This window comes from Humulus lupulus, chromosome 3, assembly GCF_963169125.1.
Source record: "Humulus lupulus chromosome 3, drHumLupu1.1, whole genome shotgun sequence".
In the NCBI taxonomy this organism is placed as follows: Eukaryota; Viridiplantae; Streptophyta; class Magnoliopsida; order Rosales; family Cannabaceae; genus Humulus; species Humulus lupulus.
In genome coordinates this window covers 283,349,259-283,368,055 of record NC_084795.1, presented here as the reverse complement: position 1 = coordinate 283,368,055, position 18,797 = coordinate 283,349,259, and the positions used below count along the sequence as shown (strand labels likewise).

Genomic DNA, 18,797 nt, shown 5'->3' with positions numbered 1-18,797 from the left:
AAATAGAAAGTTAACATGTTCAGAATAAAAATATTATGGAAAAGAAACAAAACAATAGCGTTTGGCACTTTTATCACCATTTTTTTTATTTTGCACACGAGTTTTAAAGTTTAAAAATAATTGGTAATTTTGCAAATAATGTACCAACTTTGTTATTTTTATAAAAATACAATAAAAGTGGTATTTAACTAAATCTGATTTAATTTATTCACTTTCTTCTCAATTTTGGCGCCCATTTTTTTTTTTGGCTCATTACAGTCTTCTCCGTTCTACCATGGCTGCTCATCTGGTAAGGCTCTTAAACCCTAGATTTCTTTGTACCACTCATCGATTAGGGCTGCGTTTTCTCTAAAGTTCTGTACTTTGAGTATGGTTTCAGGATACGGACTCATCGAGCCCAGCAGTTTTCGTCAATGGCGAGCTTCTGCGCTCGTACGTTGGAAAAAGGGTTCGGGCAGTGGTTCAGGTTATCCGAACTGAAAATGGAGCTGTGATTGGAAAATCAACAGATAATCATCAGATTTCTGTGAAGGGTTCTCCGCCGGGCTCTCTCACAAGTTTTGTTGAGGTGATTGGTATTGCTGATGATGATAAATCCATTCGTGCTGAAGTTTGGACCAATTTTGGTGATGAAATTGGTATGTTACCTCTATAAATATATTAAATGAGAAATCTTGTCCTTATTTATTGCTATATTCTTGCTTTTGTGAACTTTTGAAGGTTGGATTTTTTGTTGAGAGAAGAAGAATCATATGATTGTAGATTATAGACTCTTTTTTTGTAGCGCTTGAAGTTGAATAGTTCTGTTAGTTTGTCTTATTCCTTTGGCCCCTGGCAGTGGATTTATCTTAGGACATTAGATAAGACCTTCTGATGTAGTGGTTGCCTTGCCTGGTTGGTATGCTTGTTTGGTTCCTTACCATCCAGAGTTCTGAGTTTCATAAATGTCACTCTTTGTTATGAGGAATTTAAAGGACACCATTCCAGTTTTGGACTATAGATGCATTGGGTATGTCTCAAGTTTAGCTCCTACTGTGCCAACTGCCAATGTATGGTATGAGAATCTGTTTAAGCTCCATTCATTCTGTGGTGCTATTAGCCCAAGGGGATAGGACTCTTTGGTGTATTGGTTGGAACACTTGTCTGGTTTTCTACCATCTATCCATTCAGAGTTTGAGCCCTGCAAATATCACTCTCCATTATGAGTTTAAGAGTTTTTGTTTGGAACTCGGGTGTAGCTCTCACTGGACGAATGTATGGTATGGTATGAGAACTCAACGAGATCCCATCCACTTTCGATGGTTCTCGAGATTGCTATTAGCCAAAGGGGGTGAAGATGATATTAGTACCACAAGATCCCTTTTCAATAATAATAAAAAAGAAAACCCTCTGGCCTTATTTCTTATGCTTTGCCTCTTAGAAATGGAAGAGGGGGGAGTGTGAATGTTGCATTACTAAAACTTTATTGTCTACTTTTTCGAGGGCATCTCTGTCTCTGTCCCATGTTGGCCGTATGTTTAATAATGCGGCTCATGGTTTGGCGAACCATGCTCTTGGGCTAAACGATGAGTTTTACTGGTTGGAGAAAATCCTTCCTCCAATTTGTACTCTTTTTCCTTTACAATCTGAATAGTAATAAATTATATTCCCGATAAAAAAAATTGGTTTAACATGGTTCTTTAAATAATTAGTTGACTTGCATCTAACTTCTTATGCAATACTTAGTGCTACCTAGTTTACAAGAAGTGTTCTAGTCAATTATTGTTAGTAAGGAGTTGGAGTACTAAATTCTTACCATCGGTCTAGGAACTTAAATCTGAGCTTTTACACTACTGTGAAGCAGCTTCAGATCAATGAAAGTGTTTGCTTCGAATGCCATGCATGCTGTGCTTGTCTGAAATTATCCTTTAATTACTGAAATTCTATGTAACATTGTCACAGTATTAGTGTTATAGTTGCTTAATCATCTGGCTCTCTATGCAGTGATAGTGTTATTATTTCATCAACCTCTGTGTAGATTCTGAAAAGTGATTTTTTTTCCCTGTGTTGGCAGACACACATAACTACAATCAGCTTTGTCAGCTATCTAATGGAGAATTCAAACACTTGTTCATCTGATGATCATCAAGGGCAAGTAGTAGTTTTCAAGTTGGCCTTAACTTTTCGCGGTCTTTTTTTATAATTTTTTCAGGCGAGACATCTTTTAAATTTTTATGCTTTCTCCTTGTACAAGTCATGCTGATGATTTCAAGTATGTATATGAATGAAAACTGTGTTCCAAGTTAAACTTTCAATTTGAGTTTTACATATTTGAGTCATAGAATGTTTGCATCATACGAGGTGTGTGACTTTTGAGTTTCATAGTCTATGCAAGAGGATGGGTATAAGTGGCCTTAGTAGACACTCAAGTTAGGGATGTAAGCGGGTCCCCAACCCTGCTTCGTCTCGAGGTCGGGGCCCATCAGATACCTATTTAATAAAAAGTTTAATTTTTTTTTTAAAAATTGATCAAATAAATTAAAATAATTAATACTTTTTAATATAAAATAATTAAAAAAAACAATAAAATATACCGAAAATATATATTTTTGTATAAATTATTATATTATATATTTTTAATAATATTTATATTAAAAAAATAAATTATAATAAATTTACAATATAAACAGGGTGGGTTCGGGAGTTATGTTCTCCACCCCCATCCCATTAGGGGTGGGTCCCCACAGCCACAGGGATCCTACCCCAACTAGTTAAATTGACATCCCTAACTCAAGTACCTAACGAGAGAAGAGATGAGATGAGACATGACATGACATATGCATTACCTTGTCCAAAATTTGGTTTAAGTTACTATTAATTGCTTTGCTAATATTTTTGCACAAGTTTACAGAGATCCATGTAAATCTAAAGTGACACAAACACAAAATGGCATTTTTTAAAACATTATATTGAATTGAGATATTTTTCTAAATATCATACGAATTTGTGGTATTTTTCAAAACCTGGTTCGCCAAAAAAATTGAGAATCCATTGTCTTTTAACAATTTCAGAGTTTAATTGATATTTAAAAGTTTTGATGTTTTGAAAGGTCAAAAACATAATGAGAGAATATTGTGCAGTGCACTAACACATGTATAGACTTTATAAGGAGCTGCATCTTTAACTTTCGTTTCATCTTAATAAATTAAAATAATTTTAATCTCCAAAATTTATTTTATCTAGATGTTTTATCATTATTTAATTATTAGACCAATAAAAAATAGTGTCATGTGGCAAATAAGACATAACGTTAAGGATTATTAACATAAAAAGATTGATTACATAAGTGTAATAAATGACCAAACTTGGGAATTTTTGTTGCAAATAATTTTTATTATATTATTTGTTGCAAACTTGAGAAAACATATTCAAAAGAGTAGACAAATGAATTCTTATTTTATTATAAAAAAGGGACAAATTATGCTGACACTAAGGATTTATAAATAGTAAAAACAAAGTAAAAAATTTTATTTGCCCGTTGGAGCGAGGATCCCATTCCATACTGGTTATCCGCCAGGCATAGGAAATGTTTTCATGATATAAAGTCTAATTTGAATATCAACTAATCACATCAAAACTTCAGTTATTTTTATCTCTTTTGTGCGAATCCGGGTATTTGGAATTACGAAGATGTGGTTGGTGACGACCCTGATGAATCGACTATGAAGGCGGTTGTTAGCTACATCAGCGCTCAAATTCCTTCACCGACAATTTTTCTAGATAGGTTGAATAATTGGAAGCAAATGGAAAAAGAACACCGAGTGGGATCAAAGAAACTAGCAGACTGATCGCTAAATAGATGCAAATTCTAATCTTGAATTGTACTAACAAGGAAGGAGCCCTTTGATCATCATTTGATAAAAATATGAAATGTCTTAATATAATGAATACGACCTACAAATAAAATCAATAAATTGATTTACATAGAATAGGATACATAACAACAATCTAAGGCTTTCACAAAGTTTCCATCAAAATTTTCTAAATTCCTTAGCCAATAAAACTAACTAAATAACTAAATTAGCTCTCAAAACTTCCCAACAACATATCTCTTTTCTGTAATCACTTCACATATCCTCCTTGAGAACAATAATACACCTCTGGATGATCCATGTAATCAAATATGAAATCCCTTAAGGTATATATGATCCTTTAGCTCTGACATCAGTACTCAAGACAGTGCAGGATACAGCTACAAAATATTCTACATCTGAACCAACCAATACATATGTATATATATATATATATATAAAAGAAAGTGAATGAGAAATCCAGTAAAGCTCAATATTGACATAGTCATAGGGATAAATTGTACTATTACAAAAGTTTACCTATCAGAAGAATTTGACTGCTGCTTTTGATTGATAATAGGAGATGAACCCAATATTTTGGAAGCTGGATAGCTTCATCAAACTCTCTGTCACATCTTCTGGACCTCATCATATATAGATTGGAAAAGGACAGTTGGAATATATCTCTCACCAAAGCTTGGAAATATAACCTGTAACATGACAGACGATGACAGACAGAAAAGGCAATTAAGATGAAACATAATATTTTTTTTAAAAAATAAAATAAATCATTATGATACTAGCAAATTTATAAGAAAATACAAAATTCATGCCTAAATATATAGTTCATGTTATCATTCCAACATGAAAAACTCCAAACACCAAAACACAATTGCAAATTCTTGTGAACCGATCATCACAGTTTCCTTGCAGATAAACATATTTTCTGTTTCTTGTATATATTTGCAATATTTCAAATCCCTGTTCAAGTTCAACAATTTCCATCTGCTAGGTAATTGAGAACCAACTATTTGTCTTCAAAAACGGAAAACTGACCGCAATAAGTTTCCCGGCATTCTCAGATCTTCTTGCTAAATTTAATGCGGCAGCTGCAGCAGCTCCTGAAGAAATACCAACCTATGGACAAGTATATCATCATGTCATAAAATTTACATAATTTATACACATCCAAGAGAAGGTGAAATGCTAAAAGTAGAAGGTTTTACCAGTAAACCATCCTCCAAAGCCAACTTCCTTGCCATTTGAACGGCTTCATCATTGGTAATCTGCATTTTTTTTCCGCCACATATTATCAGATAGTTGACTTCATCGAACATAAGTAAGCTAACATCTTCACACTTGATCTTATAAACCAAAAAAAAAAATGTTGAGATGAAAATATGTTTATATTGACATATTAAAGAATAATGTCCCTTTCCAAATATCACATTCAAGGGAAATGCAAACCCAAAGATTGAACCTGCTATGAGTCTAACTATCTAACAATGAGATCTCTATCCTAAAAACTCAAAAATAAAAAATAAAAAATTGTCTGTTGGAAAAACAATGTTTGTTGATAATGTCAATTACTTCAATAGCTTGGTTCTTTTTCAATTAAAAGAAACAAAATTGATTTTTGATTTAAATATTTTGGAAAAATAAAATCAAAAGAACATGTATGTATAAATTTATACTGAAAAGAACAAAAACTCTGAAATGCTACAATCTGGCTTTTCCAACCAAATTTAAAAGTGAAAATGAAGATAACTATGACAAAATACAAAAGGGATTTTGGATACTGATTGCAGGACAAATATGAGAGAACTAATTATAGAAATTGGAAATTTGGTGCAATATAGAACTAACAAATACGTGAATCTTGGTAAGAATTTAAAGAATGCAAATACAAAAAAATTATTATATTAATAACAACAAGCAACTGTCTAAGGACTTGTTTCTTTGGTATAAGTCTGGTACCTTCATAACTTCATCAAGCAAATTAATATCCAAAATGCTTGGGAGATAACCTGCATGTGGTTAACAAAAGAGGTACAGAACTTCAATAAAAAATTTATCTGATAGAACCAAAAGTGAAGACCAGTAGAGTGCTAATAACAACCTTGATTTTCGCCTGATATGACACTTCTTTCAGCAGGCTCCACACCAACTACCTAAAGGAAAGGAAACGAGAAGGATATAAAGCTTAAAATGAAGATGTATTGAGATGAATATAAGCACTCAATGTTCTAGAGATGTGACCAAAAAAACAATTGCACTTATCATGGAGAGCATACCATCCTATGATGTGTAAGCATAATGGGCTACTTTAACATGTATTAATCTTTCAGTAAAAATCCTTTTATTAAAGGTACATTTGTCATTTATTGAACTTTCTGTTATCAATATCGATATGGATATATGCTCATCAACTTTTGAGGAGGTTTATCCAGGAGTTGCATCAACATAAACATCTTCATCCTTTCTATATAAACATGCCACACTTCATAGTATTACTGATGTTAAGTTAAAGACACCATTTTGTCTCAAATCTCTGCTACTACCACTATATTTCTTTAAGCATCTTGGTCTACGAATGTTATAGGATACAAGTAGTACTATATAAATAATATCAAGACAACTGAAGTCAGATTTAATAGGACTATGGAGCCTAGTTGTAAACTTAAAACCAATATAAACTCACTATTACATTGAAATGTTGATTAGGTTTCTTTCTTGTAGTAAAAATTAGGTCTAATTTTGCAAACATAGCAAGAACATTATTTGGAAACTACTTTTCAGTCAAATCTCCCAACCTGTATATCTTTGTTCATCATTTTGAGGTATCGCCCAGTGCCTGTAATGGTACCACCAGTTCCAATGGCAGCAACTAAGATGTCAACATTGCCCATGGTGTCCTCCCAAATTTCAGGCCCTGTGGTTTCGAAGTGGATCTGCACTCATCAAATTTTTTGTTTGAAACAAGGAATTTTATTTAAGATTGATTTATAAGCACCAACATTGAAGTAAAGTAAATAAAAATTTGAAGAATGCTTGAGACTGGGAAGGGGAAAAAAATCAACCTCTGAATTTGCAATATTATCAAACTGTTGAAACATATATGAATTTGGTGTTCTAAGGACAATTTCTTCAGCTTTATCAACAGCTCCTTTCAGGCCTTTCTCTGGGTTTGTTAGAACGATCTCTGCCCCAAACGCACGTAAAAGGATTCTCCTCTCTATATTTATGGACGCGGGCATTGTGACTATAAGTTTGTAGCCTTTAGTTGCTGCAATAAAAGCAATACCAATTCCAGTATTTCCACTAGTTGGCTCAACTAATATACTCTGCACAATCACATATATAAATGTAGGATTCGTATATAAGGCAAACAAATATAAGGCTATCACCTAGTTAAAAAATTTGATTACACAAATTGCTTAATAATTTCAGGCACCAAAGAAAAATGATCTATAAAGTAACCTTCTTATGTCATAGCAGCACCACGAGCTCACCTTCCCTGGAGATATTGCTCCACTTTCTTCAGCACTAGATATCATGCTATAACCAATTCTGAAGATAATATTTAAAATCAATATCATGCTACCAATTAAGACATGGGAAAATCTGTGCAGGCATTATTACATTTTTAATTTTTTTTTTTTTTCAAACAAGAACTTTTGTTCCACTAAAAAGTGGTGAGTTACCACAGATTGTCCTCGTCCTATAATTGCATCAATAAGATGACTAAAATATGATGGATATTCTAGTATCAAATAAACCACAAAGTGAAAACATGATGATAACTAAAAATGGATGAAACTCTGATAAGTGTCTAACATGGCATTTAGTTCCATATAATCTAAGTTCAGAAGCTACCTATCCTTGACACTTCGACATGGTTCCATAGATTCAAGTTTGGCAGCAACATTTGCCACACAGCCTTCAGTAACTTTGTTCAGGTAGACCATAGGAGTTCTTCCAATCAACTGCATCAATTTTTCAGTATAACAATAAATAAATAAGTTCTTTAGTTTCGAAACATAGGCAATATCACCCGGTATGCATATCAACATATCAAAGCCAAAATTAGCAAAGGATCATTGTATTCCTTTCGATCAAAAACAAAAAGGAAAATAGAAAGCGATCATTCATACTTGGTTTCCCCGAAGCTAAAGAAAGTGTATAACTTGTGATAACACAATATACAAATAGGCCAGGAAACTCATAAAATATACTCAATACTCAAAAAGGTCTACAAACTTCTATAGCAACAGTTATGTTATAGTTTTCTAGTCCCAAATACAGTAAAAAAAGGTCTACTTGACATCTTAACAATGTCCATCACTACTTTCAAGGTTAGTTAAATCTTCAAATTATGGAGCATACTCACAAGACTACAGTTCCACTGTAAGATAATCCTAAGAGATAATATTGTAGTAACCAAAAATAAAACGTGACCCTCTACTTGGCTCCCATGGAACTACAAATAAAAATTGCTAAAGCATTGAAATTTAACAACTTTAAACCAAATGAGAAATGTAAATTGTTATCAATTCATCTAAACCACTCAACTGAGTCAAATTCTCCATAGTTGGAATTCGTGGAACACACAAACAAAGCACATAGTGTATAATACACAAACAAAGCACCTGGGTTACGTCTTCGGCTATGTTGACGGCTCCGAATTCGAGCTCTTCTCTAATGGCATTGATACAACTCCGGCGTAGTTTCAGATGCTGCCGAGGAAAAGCGCTGCCGGAAAACGAAATGGCGTTGGGAGGTCTAGAGAGCAGAAAACGACACCGTTGTGGAGAAATGGAGAATGGATAAGGAAGAGGATGGAGCAGAGGAGCTGGTAGTAGCGCCATTTGTGACTGTTTCGAAAGGTTTCTGAGGGGTTTAGCTATTGAGATATGCCAGCTTAAGCCTCGAGAAAAGGTTTTGAATTTTGCGCCATAAGTCCCTGATTTCTTTCATATTTTCAAATTCAGCCTCTCCTTTTTTAATGTCTTGAAGTTTGTCCTAATCTTTGAGCTACAATGTCAAGGACACCCTCTCTTATCTTATGTATGAAAGTTAAATTTTTAAGGGGGCGTTTGGTACGAGGTAAAGTGAAGGTGGGAATGAGAATCTAAAACACTTCTTATATTTGGTTTAATTTTTTAGGGGTAAAGTTAATAATTTTTGTGGGTCCCACATGTATTTTAAAAGGTAAAATGAACTATTTTATATATGTGAGTTTAATATCGCCTCCATCCTAAACTCCTCCATACTTTCCAAGGTCACTCTCTCAAAACAAACATCCCCTAAGGGTTTTTAGAAGAGATGTTTTTAAGTATTTTGCTATTTGAGAATTTAGTTTCTGAGATCTCAACACCTTAATTTGATGAATGATATGTATACCAAAATATTACACACAATGATGTGATAGTTTAGCATTGCTAATCACGTTTATCAAAACTGAGACCTACTATTTTAAAAAATAATGTTATGTTACTGGGTGTAATATTTGATTGCACATATTATTACTCCCTTAATTTATACTAGCAATAACTTACAAGTATTATTTTGAATGTAATAAATGGTGGATAACTTTACTTTGTGTTTTTTTTCTTTTCTTTTTCCAGATATAAAATTGTTCATAATTTCATCATTTATATAAGAGTAGTGATATGTGCATACATAATTTACATATATGTGTGTGCACAAATGTTAAAGTATTCCTTTTTAGGTGTGTATTGTACAAATTAGATGGTCGTGATTTAAGTATTGAAAACTAATAATTTAGTTGTACTTCTTATTAATATACTATTATATTTATATCTTTTTCAGTAAGATTTTATCCCAGATGTATCTCTAGTACATGTTTTACGTATTTGTGGATTACACTTATAGTAGATAGTGAGTTTAATGGGTGAAACATTTTCTCCAAACATCTTGACCTTTAAAATAATTTAGGGGTGGGGCTTTTAGGTATTTGAGCAAGTTCCCAACTTAGTTGAAATTTTATTGTCTTGCCTTTTATACTCACTTTCTCATTTATAAAAAAAAAATCTATGTTCTTTTTTGTGGAAATGCAAGCCACTAAGTTATACCCAAAGTAATTTAGACACATTTCATTGATCTTTTATCACCTAAGTTGCAACCAATTGAGCATCACAAGAGGATGTTAATTCTAATTGGTACCACTACACACAAGTATGGTTTTGTTTTTTATTATGAATTGGGTAACAAGTATTTTCACCCCTTAATGTTGCTTTCATTGACTAATGCCTTGGAACTCCTTCTTTAAAGATTGACTAATGAATTAATGACAATAATTTTCATCATTTCGCAAGAATCTTAGTATACGTTGATCTTTAAAATCTTTGGAACAGATGATTATATTGAAATGTCTCAATTATTGTAACTTTTTTTTTCTACATCTTATATGAACGACATCTAGATTTCTGTAAGGACTGCAAATCAATTGATCATACTATTGGCTAAGAAGGATGTTTTGAAGCCCAAGTTTGTTAATGAATTAGATTCTTCTGGCCAACTTGAGATAGCTTTTAAAGCTAAGCATACACATCTTGATTATATTGATGTTCTTACTCAAGACAAGGATTTTAAGTTGTTGTCTTCAGTGGATTATGAGGAGGCCCCTCTGCCTTCTTTGGATGCAATTATTTGGGACGAAGGAATTGGCATTGTGGTCCCAATCTTCATCACAAAGCCAAGGCTCGGCCTTCTCTCTGCCTCAGCCGCAGCCTCAAAGCTTCGTAGTTGCAACAAGGCTCGACCATTATAGCGCTTCAATGTTCATGATCGACTCCACCTCAATGGTGGCAAGATCTTTTAGCTTCACACCACACACATTCATCTCATTCAATGGTGAATGTTTTTCTGAGTTGGATTCTTGTGTTATGCATATGCCTAATGTCTTTGTAGATCCTTGATGATTTTGACAAGGAGGATGCCACTTCTATAGAGGATAACTCTACCATGTCTAACTCTCCTCTTCTCATTGATAATGGTCATGAGTGACATGAGTGAAAAGGAAAATGTGCTATGATGGTTTTCACATTATTGTGACATGAGTGATTTATGTTCTCTTCTTGTTTGCCTTTGAACTATTAATTTTAATTTATTGCTTCTTGTATGTACATACCTTGTAAAGTTACAAACTAGACAATCAACTAGCCTAGTAGAAGGGAAGTGTTTTCTTTCTAAGTTAGGAGAAATCTTAGTCCATTTTTTCCTTTCACTCTAAGGGTATGTTTAGGTCTAAAGTGTTGATGGATTCATTTCTTTCCTTTCCAAATGCTAGCTAAGAAGTGGGCGATCAATTGGTAAGCGTATAAAGAGAGAGCCTACTACATGTTCTTTAGTTTGCGAGCCACCCCATTCTCTATAGGTCGTTGAAGCCTTCGACCAAGACCTATGAAACCTCGTCCTCGATGGAGTTGCCTAATGGCACGACTTACTGGGATTCGCTTCCTTGGGGTAAACCGATGTTGGGTTTTGAGCAGGCGAGGATGCTTCCTTTGATACTTTCTCCTATGCCTTTGTACCAACCTGCTAGTAAATTGGCATTGCATCTATAACAGAAAAAACTTACTCAAGAACACAAGAGAAGCTCTTGTTAAAAGGTAGAGCTACATGAAAGAAGTAGTATTGGTTCAAGGAAGAAGATCTTTATATTTAAGAATATATCAGATTATAACAATTAGTTTTTTTTTTTAAGAGAAAAGGTACTAGAGAAGTAAAAGACTAGTAAAAAAATGAAGGATTTTTATAACCATGAGTAAACTACATGTTCTCCTAACAAGCAATCACAATCTCTCAAACTTTTTTTAAAAAGACAGGTTTTTGAATTCTTAGGATTGGAGCAATTATGCATAATATAGATTACAAAAGAATAATTATGGAATGACCCAAGTCATAATAGTAATAAAAAAACAGTAAAGGATTGTTATTCTTTCTTTTCTTTTTTTTCCCCTTTCTTTACAAGAACATTGTAATAATGTCAGTCAAAAAAATGTGCAGTGAGAATGCCTAGCAGTTCTCACCTTTCCAAAGGTGCATGTAACCTGATGTGTGGCTTGTGTCAAGAGCTCTAACAACATAAAAAAAGAGCAAAAAAGGAAGACAAAAAAAATCTTACTTCTGGATATTCTCTTCTTACCAGAAGTTGTTTGGAGTTGGTACATATCTAAACTCGCTTTCCTTGCCATCAAGAGAACGAGAAAATATATTTGTCAAAACACAGGGTCTAAACAGGTAATAAGTCAAAACACAGGGTCTAAAAATATATAAACCCATATTTTTATGATAATTAGTTTTTATCTTATTAGAAATAATGATAGTATATAATTTTGTATCATAGTATGTATATATTTTAATGGGAGTATATAATTTTGTTAGAAAAGTATATATATTTTTTAGTAATAATTTTGTAAGTTTTGTTGGTATATTATTTTTCAACTCAGTATATGTATTTTTTTGTTATAATATATCATTCAACAACCCATAAAAACGAAAAAAAAATCAAAATAACTTTAAAATAAAAATTAATTAAACAAAATTAATATACATATACCATAATATTAAAATATTTAGAATAAAATAGTAATTTGCTAAGGGCATATTTGGTAATATGTAATATTAAAATTGTAGTTAGGTCATTTTACTACAAAATTAAAAACATGGACATTTACTTATTTTCACACACCATTAAGGGTCATTTTGCACCAAGCACCTTTAAAAGAAATTGTTGAAAATGACATATTTTTTTAAGTAATTTTGCACTTTGACCTACTTTTGATAATTTTTTGCAAAATGACCTATATCTAAAATTCGACCAGTTGTCTAAATTTTACGGCCAGCTGTCTAAAATTTTCAACCACCTGTCTAAATTTTCGACTAGCTGTCTAAATTATAAGAGGTCATTTTATAAAAAATTATTAAAATTAGGCTACAAAATGACTTAAAAAAGTAAATATGACATGAGCTTTATGAAAAGCATTCACATCAGCAGCAAAATAAGTCCATCAAACATATATGTTACACATATATTGTACAATTTTCAAGTTTTAATTTAAAGAAAGATATATTATATTATTGTATGGTAGACGCTTCAAAAAGAGCCCACCAGCGGGTTTTTTTGTATTTTCGACCTGTGAATAATTTTTAGCGTGATTTTTTTTATGGTTGTGTCTATTGTAGTTATTTAGAACATCTTGGAAATTTTCAAAATATTCCAAATAATTTACAGTGCCGAAAACTAGGTTCAAATATGCTATTTTCTACGCGCATAAACAAATTAGTCACGCGTGCAATAACCTGTTTTTAAGCTAGTTTTTGGCACTGTAAATTATTCAAAATTTTCTGAAAATTTGCAAGATACTCTAAATAACTATAATATACACAGTCATAAAAAGAATTGCGCCGAAAACTATTCACAGGTTGAGAACACAAAAAAGTCCCACCGGTAGGGCTCTTTTTGAAGGCCTGCCATAAAAATTTCATATACTCTTTTTATAATTTTTGATTTTGTTTATCTGAAAAATATTAAAGGCATCCCATCCACTTGTACCCTATCTTTTCATGACTTTTTCATAGCTAAGTGCCAGCTTGAAACAGGAAGACCCTACATTGGAAATGTCTTATTCTTATAACTACCATAAAATATAAAATAAAAATCCTACATTTGAAAAACATGATAAAAATCCATTTATTGATCTCAACTTAAAACTTTTTTTAATGTCCTGAGTTGTGTAGATAAATATCTAAGCCAATATCTCGATGAATGGCCTCAATTCTAAACACACCCAAAAGAAAAAATGACTGATTGGCTATGGAAAGTCGTAACTTTAGTGCTCTTTCTAGTTGGTTATGGTTATGTTCTAAGGAAGAAAACCAAAGAGAAGAAGAAGAATCTTCCTCCTGGCCCAAAAGGGTATCCTCTACTTGGAAGCTTGAACCTATTAGGCAAACACCCTCATCGAGATTTGCAAAATTTGTCCCAAAAATATGGTCCAATCATGCATATCAAACTTGGCCTAATTCCCACCATTGTTGTCTCCTCTCCTAAGGCTGCTGAGCTTTTTCTCAAGACTCATGATCTTGTTTTCGCCTCTAGACCACCTCATGAGGCCTTCAAGCACATTTCTTGGGAGCAAAGGAACTTGGGATTTGCTCCATATGGCTCTTATTGGCGCGACATGAGAAAAATGTGCACACTCGAGCTTCTGAGTACTCTCAAGATCAACTTTTTTAGAGATATGAGGAGAAAAGAGATCGGCCTTTTAATTGAGTTTGCAAAAAATGCTGCTTCTGATCGTGTTGCGGTCGATCTTAGCGCCAAGATCACAACCACCAATGCCAACATGAGTTGTGAGATGGTGTTGGGGAAGAAGTACTCTGATGATGAGTTTGATCAAAGAGGTTTCAAGGCAATTGTCCAAGAGTTTATGCACTTGACAGCCACTCCTAACTTGGGAGATTACATTCCTTTCCTTGCTCCACTTGATTTGCAGGGCTTGACAAAGCGCATGAAGGCTGTTAGAAAGGTGTTTGATGAATTCTTGGATAGGATCATTGATGAGCATATTCAATCCAAAGATAAAGATGATCATGAAGCCAAGGATTTTGTTGATGTCATGTTGAAAATTATGGGGTCAGAACAGTCTGAATACAACATTGAACGACCGAATATTAAAGCTATAATCCTGGTACTACTTACTTTCTCATTAAATATGCTTCATATGTTGATAAAAGATTATATGAAATTGTGCAATAATGATTTAAAACCAAGGAATTTTTTTGACTATTTTTAAGATAAGGTCTTTATATCTCATACCAAACACATGCTGAATATATGAACATACATTACAAATATATTTATACATTATATATATACCAAAAACTATAATAAAAAAATCATAATAAAAAGTGAATTCTATGTAAATATCTCTAAATTCAATATCAATTAACTTTGGTTGTGTAAGTCTCTAGATGTTTTTCTTTTCTTTCAAATTGTTAATTCAAAGAAATGCAATCTCTCTACTTGATAACAAGTCTACATTGAATATATATCTATATTAACAACATACTGAATATATATATATATATATCAAATACAAACTCTGCATATAACAAAAATGGTAAAAAAAAAAAATATATAAAAACAATACTCAACCAAGTTAAATTTGGTTATGCAGGACATGCTTCTAGCCTCTTTGGATACATCATCAACAGCAATAGAATGGACAATGTCAGAACTCATCAAGCACCCAACACCAATGAAAAAGCTCCAAGAAGAGCTCAAAACCATGGTGGGCATGGAAAGAATGGTTGAAGAATCAGACTTAGAAAAGTTGCCCTACTTAGACATGGTGATAAAGGAAAGCATGAGGCTTCATCCAGTGGCACCATTGTTGCTTCCCCATGCAGCCATGGAAGATTGCATGGTCAATGGCTTCCACATACCCAAAAACTCACGTGTGATCATAAACACTTGGACAATTGGGAGAGATCCCAAGTGTTGGAATGAGCCAGAGAAGTTTTTCCCAGAAAGGTTTGTGGGGAGTGACATAGATTTGAAAGGTAGAGACTTTGAGCTCATTCCATTTGGATCTGGAAGAAGAGGTTGCCCTGGAATACAGCTTGGGCTGACTGTGGTGAGGTCAATGGTGGCTCAGCTTGTTCACTGCTTTAATTGGGAACTCCCTGATGGTATGGTGGCTTCTGAGTTGGATATGAGTGAGGAGTTTGGTTTGACTACTCCTAGGACTAAACATCTTGTGGCTATTCCTAGTTACCGGCTTAAGATGTAGAAAATGTAAGCTTTTTTTTAGCTCTGAAGTAAGATGTAGAACATGTATTTTCTCTTGGGAAAGATGAGAATGTTATCTAGTAAACTCTTGGTGGTATTGAAAAGTTTCTAGTTTGATATATTATATAATGACTCTTGTGTTGAGTTCATGATGATTATGAAGAAAAAAATCAATGTTTTTCTAGTTTTCATATGAAGTTGATTGATCTGTAAAATTTGATCCATATATACTTACAAATTATACAATCTTCATCTACTATTGCCTTCAGCATCACCATATTAGTTTATAATTTAATGTTTTAAGTTGATTTTTAGGTCATTGGTTATGAACGGATCTGTTTTGATTTCAAAATTGTTTATACTTGTTTTTTTGTTTGATTGTTTAACAAAGAGAGAAAGTTGTCTGCACCTAATTCTATAGTGAGAATATTATTATTATTATATTAATGTTAAATGTAAATAAAATCATATATCTCTATATTTATATATATAACATATACTTTAACACACAATTATATATTATGTATTGGAGGTAATATTTAATAAATATATGTTTCTTGTTTCTGCCAAACAAAATTATTGTTTTGTTGTTGTTTTATAACTTATGTTGGGTTGATGCAATATTTTGGTTGTATTGTTGTGATGTTGACGTCTAATTGATTTTAAGTTGTTTTTCTAACCCTATATTATTTAGGTTTTAGATTTATGTATAGTTGTCTAATATTATTTTATTTTTATATCATTTTTTGGTTGGGTAGGTTTTCCGTACAGTTGTTTTCATATTGTTTTTTTATTCACCCTCTGACCTCTCCTCAAAACTGTCCTACACAGCTTCTCATTTTTCAGCAGGTATTTATATATATATATATATTGTATATATTAATGAAATTCTGTATAGGTTTACTTTCTTAAATTCTCGTGATACTTTTTTAAGGAGGTTTTTGATTTTGTGATTTTTGAAGCAGTATTTTAGGAAGACATGTGATTATTCTTTTGCGGTGAATCTTACTAGAATCTAAACCAAGTTAAATACTGTAAAAAGGTCTACTTGACATCTTAACAATGTTCATCACTACTTTCAAGGTTAGTTCAATCTTCAAATTATGGAGCATACTCACAAGACTACAGTTCCACTCTAAGATAATCCTAAGAGATAATAATGTAGTAACCAAAAATAAAACGTGACCCCACAAATAAAAATTGCTAAAGCATTGAAATTTAACAACTTTAAACCAAATGAGAAATGTAAATTGTTATCAATTCATCTAAACCACTCAACTGAGTCAAATTCTCCATAGTTGGAATTCGTGGAACACACAAAGAAAGCACATAGTGTATAATACACAAACAAAGCACCTGGGTTACGTCTTCGGCTATGTTGACGGCTCCGAATTCGAGCTCTTCTCTAATGGCATTAATACAACTCCGGCGTACTTTCAGATGCTGCCGGGGAAAAGCGCTGCCGGAAAACGAAATGGCGTTGGGAGGTCCAGAGTGCAGAAAACGACACCGTTGTGGAGAAATAGAGAATGGATAAGGAAGAGGATGGAGCAGAGGAGCTGGTAGTAGCGCCATTTGTGACTGTTTCGAAAGGTTTCTGAGGGGTTTAGCTATTGAGATATGTGCCAGCTTAAGCCTCGAGAAAAGGTTTTGAATTTTGTGCCATAAGTCCCTGATTTCTTTCATATTTTCAAATTCAGCCTCTTCTTTTTTAATGTTTTGAAGTTTGTCCTTATCTTTGAGCTGCAATGTCAAGGACACCCTCTCTAGTTATGTATGAAAGTTAAATTTTTAAGGGTTTTTAGAAGAGATGTTTTTAAGTTTTTTGCTATTTTAGTTTATGAGATCTAAACATCTTAATTTGAGTAATGATAGGTGCATTCAAACATTACACATAATGACGTAACAATTTAGCATTGTCAATCACATTTCTCAAAATCGAAACTCACTTTTTAAAAAAATATTATTATGTCACTGTCTGTAATATTTTGTTGCACATATCATTACTCCCTTAATTTATACTAGCAATAACTTACAAGTATTATTTTGAATGTAATAAATGGTGGATAACTTTACTTTGTGTTTTTTTTTTCTTTTCTTTTTTTAGATATAAAATTGTTCATAATTTCATCATTTATTTATATAAGAGTAGTGATATGTGCATACACAATTTACATATATGTGTGTACACAATTGTTAAAGTGTTCCTTTTGAGGTGTGTATTGTACAAATTAGATGGTTGTGATTTAAGTATTGAAGACTAATGATTTAGTTGTACTTCTTATTAATATACTATTATATTTATATCTTTTTCAGAAAGATTTTATCGTAAGGGAGAATTTTGAATTCATTATCTTTCATTCCAAATGTTTCTCTAGTACATGTTTTACATATTTGTAGATTACACTTAATGTAGATAGTGAGTTTATTGGGTGAAACATTTTCTCCAAACATCTTGACCTTTAAAATAATTTAGGGGTGGGGCTTTTAGGTATTTGAGCAAGTTCCCAACTTAGTTGAAATTTTATTGTCTTGCCTTTTATACTCACTTTCTCATTTAAAAAAAAAAAAAAAATGTATGTTCTTTTTTGTGGAAATCCAAGCCACTAAGTTAAACCCAAGGTAATTTAGACACATTTCGTTGATCTTTTATCACCTAATTTGCAACCAATTGAGCATCACAAGATGATGTTAATTCTAATTGGTACCACTACACACAAGTATGGCTTTCTTTTATATTATGACCTCGGTAGCTAGTATTTTCACCCCTTAATGTTGCTTTCATTGGCTTATTGCCTTGGAACTCCTTTAAAAATTGACTAATGAATTATTGACAATAATTTTCATCATTTTGCAAGAATCTTAGCATACGTTGATCTTATAAAATCTTTGAAACATACGATTATATTGGAACGTCCCAATTATTGTATTTTTTTCTACATCTTCTATGAACGACTTCTAAATTTTTGTTAGGACTGCAAATCGATTCATCATACTATTGCCTAAGAATGATGTTTTGAAGCCCAAGTTTGTTAATGAATTAGATTCTTCTGGCCAACTTGAGATAGCTTTTAAAGCTAAGCATACACATCTTGATTATAGTGATGTTCTTACTCAAGAAAAGGATCTTAAGTTGTTGTCTTCGT

At 32.7% G+C, this 18,797-nt stretch overlaps 3 protein-coding genes across 3 annotated transcripts; 2 read left to right on the top strand and 1 right to left on the bottom strand.

The window, feature by feature from the left end:
* Positions 1-215: 215 nt before the first annotated feature.
* On the top strand, positions 216-2,318 carry LOC133821716 (replication protein A 14 kDa subunit B-like). Its single transcript, XM_062253866.1, has 3 exons — positions 216-289; positions 380-638; positions 2,054-2,318. The coding sequence occupies exons 1-3, from the start codon at positions 275-277 to the stop codon at positions 2,116-2,118; spliced, it is 339 nt and encodes a 112-aa protein (XP_062109850.1). The 5' UTR covers positions 216-274; the 3' UTR covers positions 2,119-2,318.
* A 1,546-nt stretch (positions 2,319-3,864) lies between these two features.
* LOC133824782 (S-sulfo-L-cysteine synthase (O-acetyl-L-serine-dependent), chloroplastic-like) lies at positions 3,865-17,241 on the bottom strand. The gene is made up of 12 exons (XM_062257758.1): positions 17,008-17,241; positions 8,480-8,704; positions 7,707-7,816; positions 7,343-7,400; positions 6,911-7,174; positions 6,644-6,781; positions 5,950-6,001; positions 5,808-5,857; positions 5,057-5,116; positions 4,887-4,967; positions 4,371-4,540; positions 3,865-4,249 (listed from the first exon to the last, which is right to left on the bottom strand). Exons 1-11 carry the CDS (start codon positions 17,224-17,226, stop codon positions 4,460-4,462), a joined length of 1,338 nt encoding a protein of 445 aa, XP_062113742.1. The 5' UTR covers positions 17,227-17,241; the 3' UTR covers positions 3,865-4,249; positions 4,371-4,459.
* On the top strand, positions 13,573-15,903 carry LOC133824781 (cytochrome P450 71AU50-like). Its single transcript, XM_062257757.1, has 2 exons — positions 13,573-14,548; positions 15,038-15,903. The coding sequence occupies exons 1-2, from the start codon at positions 13,658-13,660 to the stop codon at positions 15,650-15,652; spliced, it is 1,506 nt and encodes a 501-aa protein (XP_062113741.1). The 5' UTR covers positions 13,573-13,657; the 3' UTR covers positions 15,653-15,903.
* Positions 17,242-18,797: the final 1,556 nt, after the last annotated feature.

Bases quoted from the DNA above. Each gene is read 5' to 3' on its own strand.
- LOC133821716 (XM_062253866.1), top strand. The intron at 639-2,053 runs GTATGTTACCTC...CTGTGTTGGCAG, and splicing joins CAATTTTGGTGATGAAATTG to ACACACATAACTACAATCAG.
- LOC133824781 (XM_062257757.1), top strand. From the start codon at position 13,658: ATGACTGATTGGCTATGGAAAGTCGTAACTTTAGTGCTCTTTCTAGTT. The intron at 14,549-15,037 runs GTACTACTTACT...TTGGTTATGCAG, and splicing joins ATATTAAAGCTATAATCCTG to GACATGCTTCTAGCCTCTTT.
- LOC133824782 (XM_062257758.1), bottom strand. From the start codon at position 17,226: ATGGCGCTACTACCAGCTCCTCTGCTCCATCCTCTTCCTTATCCATTC. The intron at 6,782-6,910 runs GTTGATTTTTTT...TGATGAGTGCAG, and splicing joins ATAATATTGCAAATTCAGAG to ATCCACTTCGAAACCACAGG. The intron at 5,858-5,949 runs GTTGTTATTAGC...AACCACATGCAG, and splicing joins CATATCAGGCGAAAATCAAG to GTTATCTCCCAAGCATTTTG.